Here is a 6,048-nt window from a genome sequence, read left to right as displayed (position 1 = left end):
TTAAAAAGGTGGGGGAGGGGGCTCCCCTCATTCTAACTGCCTGCAAAATATAGGGATATTGTGATAATTTCATGCACTGAACCTCTATGTCTAAAATATTCATTTGATTTTGACCTAATCATTAAAATTATGCAATCCAACCACGTCTAGAATGTCAACAAATTGTTAGATTCTGCAATCACTTTAATATTTCATGAGACCTCCCGAGGTATCACCAACTTTTCCAACACTCTATCTTTTGTTTTGGAAGAGAAATAAAACAAAACGAATGTTTATATTTTGGACCACTTTTATTTTTTAATTTACTCATTAGTAAATAACTGTTGTCCACGTTCTCAACCGAAAATGTACATGTTATAAAAGTACTTCCATTTGGTAGCTAAGCGACCAGAAGCACTTCTACTTTGTGCCGCCTCCCGATCAGATATAACGGCTCGCATGCATACATCAGACCCGCCGCTAAATTTCGTGATTTGCTTCATTAAATCTTTTGCGGACCAGGCATAATGGATCAAAACTACAGTTTCAGATCTAACTTTACTTAATTTATTCTTGTAGTGGGTAGTATCGATTTTCCGCTTGTCCTTTGCTACGCTCGATGTTAACACATTTCTGCCGTCCATGTCTAAATAGTCGTCCCCTCCACACAGACTAAAGTCATGTCCGTTTTTCCCAGTCCAGGATTTGGCCATTTTGTTGTACACAATGACAACCCAGTCTCTCCAGTAATATTTTTCTGAATAAAATTCATACAGTCGGTCTGCAAATTCTTTGTTACCATCATCTTTGTATTGTGCAGAAAGATCTTTTAAATCTCTAAACCTCTGGTCTTTCCATGCATCAGTAACTTCCGCATCCACACTTTTCACTTTCTCTAAAACTTTCTTAATGTTTATCTCCCATTCTTTCTTTTCCATTTTATAACTGGCCTTTCTATTGGTCAGTTCTAGAAAAGCTAAGTTGACTTTCACAGCGGTCACAAGGAGTCCAAAGCATCCCGCCATTACCTTCTGCATTTTCTTCCGATCATAGTTCGTATATTGCATCGCTTCTTTCGGGATATTGTCAGTAAAAGATTGCTGTGTCATTATACCATTGTATATTTTTTTCGCTGCATTTTGATAACTAACCTGAAATGACGAGATAAATCGAGACTTCTGACCCTTCACAGCTTCTTTCGGAGCTTTCATCAACATGTGAAGACGGTGTGACAACCCATTGACATTTTGTTCAATAGCTGAAAACTGTGATTTGACTCCTTTTGATTTGATTAGATTTGTAACTTCTCCGAAAAGCCTCTCCATATTTCTGAAGTTGGAATCCACCCTCGAAAACTGCTCTTTCAAGAAAGTTAGTGTCGGATCTTCTTGTTTTGGGAGAAATAAAGTTATCAGATCCATGAGAGGACCAATGGCTGCCAGGAAGGGAGCAACAGCGCCCAAGATTTTTGTGAATTTGGAAAGGATCTTAACGCCAGATACGATGTCAGTAATGACATTGGCTGCGTCGATTCCGACCTTCACGGCGTCAGATACTTCTTGTACATCGTCCCCGACATCAGCGTGAAGATCGCTGACCAGAAACAGCAAGAACACGGACAGCAAAAGATGTACAATCTTCATGGTTGTTGAGCTGAAGTACAAGTACAATGTACTCTTAATACAAAGCATTTAATCAAAGTATTAATGCATATACTTAATCAAATTATTGCATATGCATTGCTTTGACAGTTTGCTTCATTAGACATTCCTTCAAGACAAGTTTGCTCAATAAAATACAATGTAATGATCAGTTTGACAGAGGATACATTGGGGGGGGGGGGGGGGGCACCTTAAAACCTGAAAGATACAGCTTCTAATTGTTTTTTAATATTTTCACTGTCCAAAAACAAATTTATAAAATATACAATATCGTGAAACATTTTCTCAGTTCATAATCCAGATCAGATTGTCGAATAAAAATGGCAATTCTTTTTCAATATTTAGAAATGATGTTAAGTAAGAACAAGATAATTCATTACAGTCTCCTTTAAACGTTAGAACTTTGAAGTACTACTTATAAACAATTTCCCAATATAAAGAAAACACGCTTTACTCGTTTGTAATATTACATATATTCGTCTTTCATATGCAGAAAAATAAAACGGAAATTGAAAAAAAAAATATTCAATGGTATTTTACCTCTGTACATTAGGATTTTACCTTCATACACCACGTGACTGGTAAAGAAGGGGTGATGTTAACCAATTACCAGAAAACGGTATTTATATAGCAAAATTCTCAATACACTCAATGTGTTACCATATACTGCTAACAAAAGAATTATGTTTCATGTCCCTGTGTCGATATCATAGCAAATAAGAGCATGTGTCATATTCATGTATACCGTTGAATTAATTCACTTTTATTAAAGGTTTTATTCCCGTTTTTAGCAAGTACACGATATTTACATATGTCCATCTGCACAAACAATATTAATTCATTTATGTATCTTTAATATTTATATTAAATTTAATGTTTTGTTAGTGGTAGTTTTACACTGTTCTAATGTATCATATTTCTCGATGTAGATCATTAAGTTACATGACGAAATATAGATATTCAATGTCCAGTTACTTATCTGCACTATACAGGACAGTGAACACTGAAGTATTAATTAGAATTTTAATTAATATTTAAACCTTAAAACTGATCAATATTAATCCAATATGTTCTGTATAATGACGGTACTATTTTAACATTAAAATATCAACACTGATACAGTGTTTAAAACTAACGGAGGTTTCAACGTTGACAATTGATATTCCTACTGGAATGATGACATTCACCATGGTGACAATCCAGTAACTCGAGGTTCTAAGTAAACTGGGTAAGTTTGGGGTCCGGTTCATCTCCTCAAAAACAACCAAAATTAGTGTTTGTTTTGTCTATCCAAACTTATCAAACGGAAGGCATAGATGTAATAAGAAAGATTGGTTAAGTTAACTACTAGCAACTCGCTTCTTATAAAGAGATAAGTTGGCTACTAGTAGCCAGCTACTGGAACCAGGAAACGGCTCTCTAACAATCGGTAGGAAAAAAGTCAGATAGCATAACGAGGAGTGATCATAGGTATCTCAATATGCCATCATGTTGTAGATATCACTCTTAAGGAAGTCAGCTATTGATACCTTTTCATTCAAGCTAAAATGAAATTTCAAGTTCTTCATGAATACCTTACAGAAATCTTCAATTGTATTGAATATCTGACAAATATACGACTATACATAAGACAAGGAGTGATATTTGGTATCTTAATATGACATTAACTTTCATTAAGGTAATTAGCTACGTATACATGTTGTTCGAATTGCGTTACTTTGAAATTCGAACATTTGTATTGATACCTTGTGGACGGCTGTGATCATATTAGATATCTGACTAATTTATGTTTTTACATATGACGAGGAGTGATCTTAGGTATCTCAATATACCATCATGTTTTAGATATAATGCTTAAGGAAGTCAGCTATTTATACCTTTTCATTTAAGGTACAATACATTTCAAGTTTTTCATGAATACCTCGGAGATCACTGTGCATTAAATCTATGACGAATTTACGATTATACACATGTCGAGGAGCAGTATTGGGTTTGTTTAACTATGTTAATTAATATGCCAAGTAGTTATACAGTTAACTGAAACCATTTCAATTTGTCGTGAAAGCCTCAAGGAGCTGCGTGTTCGTGGTATTCATGGCCCCATGCTGAAGCTAGCAGTCACTAACAACCAGTCGCTACAGAAATCATCAAAGGACTGATAGTACTCATAGAAAAATATTTAAATTTATCACCTGTTTTAAAGGAATATTTAAAGGAAATTCATCTTTAAATATCAAAATAGTCACGTTAACACGCATGAGTAACTTACATGTAGCTCACATGAGAGATTATAAATGTGATTGAGTTGATACCCGTGATATTTACAGAAACGTTGAAAGCATTTTATTTTCGGATCCTTTGGGCGATAAATATTGCCGTTGTACATGAAAATAAGATGCATATTAATAATTTAGCTGTATAGAATATCATTATCTTAGGCATTACGTACCAATGAATAGGTTTATATTACGAAAGCTACATGATGTGAAATCCTCCATGATTTCAAATTAATCATATTATCACCTGCCAATCCTTTTAAAACTATATTGTATTAGATAAAACATTTTATGTAGATCACCCCACCTGCAGAGTGATTGGATTTACATTCTAACAAACACAATCAACTAAAAATTCTGCAAGGGAAATATTGAATAATAAAAGAATACCAGGAAAGTAGGTAGGTGTCATCAAAGACTACGGTTTAACTCACCTGAATTTTGATATTATGCATAAAATACTTGATACAGGTGACTCATGACGGCCTCTTCGATTGTTTGATTTCTTTTGTTAGAAAATAAAACTAATTACACTGCAAGTAGGCTTGTCAATGAAAACTTGTGAATCAAATTGTATAAGAAGCTGATTTCCTTAAGCGAGCTATATGAAAATTGATGGCATGTTGAGATACCCAATATCAATACTTGACATATGTATTGTCGTAAATTTGTCAGACATCTAAAACAAAGTATTCCCTAAAAACAGTAAATTGCAGGATACCCTCAATCAAAATGTACAAGTAGCTGATTTCCGAAAATTGATGCCAGATTGAGATACCGTGTTTGCCCAACTCTCTAGTTTGTATTGCTTATATGTGATTGATCACTGTTCGTTATCTTCGCTTTTTCATACCCAATATCACTCCTTGTCAATTTGAATAAAATCTGACCCTTTGATTCGCTCACCTAGATTGTTACACAAGGTATAGCGATCTACCTGAGCGGTTCAAAGGATTGACTCCTTGTTATATGTATAATCGAAACTAAATAGTCAGATATCTAACACAGACACAGACGTCCTTATGGTATTCGCATAAATTTATGTTGAATTCCAGGATATCTCGAATCAAAATATATATAAGTATCGTACTTTACTTTTTCCTTCCGCTTGTACCGGCGGGCGTTGTGTCAGCAACAAGGTGAGTGGCCTGGAGGAGATGGATATCTCGTGAGATCCAACGTCGCCTTGGTCTTCCTCTGGCTCTCCAGCCAGAGTATCTGGTGTTATATGCCCGAAAAGCTGGTTGGTTTGGAGGCTGGTGTTAGGTGTCCGAACCACTTGATCCTCTTGTGCTCGATGTGTCGTCGACTGTTGTTGCTCCTACCATGTCTCTTATGATTTCATTTCTGATCTTGTCCCGTCTTTTCATGTTCATCGCTTTTCTTAGACATTTCATTTCGCATGTGAACAGCTTCCTCTTGAGGGCTTTTGTTAGGGACCATGCCTGGCACTTGTATATAAGTGTTGTTAAGAACATGGTGTTGAGGAGATTCGCCTTGGTTCTTCTGGGGATGTTGGGGTGTCTCAGGAGAGGAGCGAGTTGATAGAAGACTGCATTGGCTTTCTGACATCTTGTCTCTTTTTCTGGATCAAGTTTGCCGTTTTCTGTGAAACTACTGCCCAGGTATTTGAATCTACTGGATTGCTTCAGCTGGGATCCGTTGATGTCCAGTTTGTCTGGTCTCCTGCTGACTGGCATAGCCTTGGTCTTGCTGACACTAATCTTCATGTCATGTTTATCGCAGCTTGCATTAAACTGGTCTGTATTCTCCTGTAGTTGTGCCTTGTCGTTGTTCACCATTGCCTGGTCGTCTGTAAACAAGAGTATATTGAGTGCATCGGGGTCTGAATTGCCCTCCTTTGTAATCTCGTCCATGTAGGTCACGAAGAGTAAATGGGAGAGATTGCAGCCCTGCCTGACTCCAGATGTTACTGGAAACCAGTCAGATGTTCCACTGGTAGTGCGAACTCCGCTTCTGCTGTTGGCGTAGATGACCCGAATATTGTCTCGTAGTTGCCCCTTAACGTCATACTACTCAAGGACCTTCCATAGCTTATTTCTGTTGACTCTGTCAAAGGATTTTCCTGGTTCAAGAATACGAGATGGAGATCTTAGTCGTATTCCATTGCC

General features: G+C 36.6%; 1 protein-coding gene across 1 annotated transcript; it reads right to left on the bottom strand.

Annotated features, from left to right (window-relative positions):
* Positions 1-271: 271 nt before the first annotated feature.
* LOC125655473 (uncharacterized) lies at positions 272-2,237 on the bottom strand. The gene is made up of 2 exons (XM_056143923.1): positions 2,181-2,237; positions 272-1,632 (listed from the first exon to the last, which is right to left on the bottom strand). The coding sequence occupies exon 2, from the start codon at positions 1,620-1,622 to the stop codon at positions 336-338; it is 1,287 nt and encodes a 428-aa protein (XP_055999898.1). The 5' UTR covers positions 1,623-1,632; positions 2,181-2,237; the 3' UTR covers positions 272-335.
* Positions 2,238-6,048: the final 3,811 nt, after the last annotated feature.

The sequence above is a fragment of the Ostrea edulis genome, chromosome 7 (assembly GCF_947568905.1).
Source record: "Ostrea edulis chromosome 7, xbOstEdul1.1, whole genome shotgun sequence".
NCBI lineage: Eukaryota > Metazoa > Mollusca > Bivalvia > Ostreida > Ostreidae > Ostrea > Ostrea edulis.
Note: the sequence above shows the minus strand (reverse complement) of the source record. Positions and strands in the feature narration are given on the sequence as shown.

Coding starts and splice junctions, on each gene's coding strand:
- LOC125655473 (XM_056143923.1), bottom strand. CDS start 1,622: ATGAAGATTGTACATCTTTTGCTGTCCGTGTTCTTGCTGTTTCTGGTC.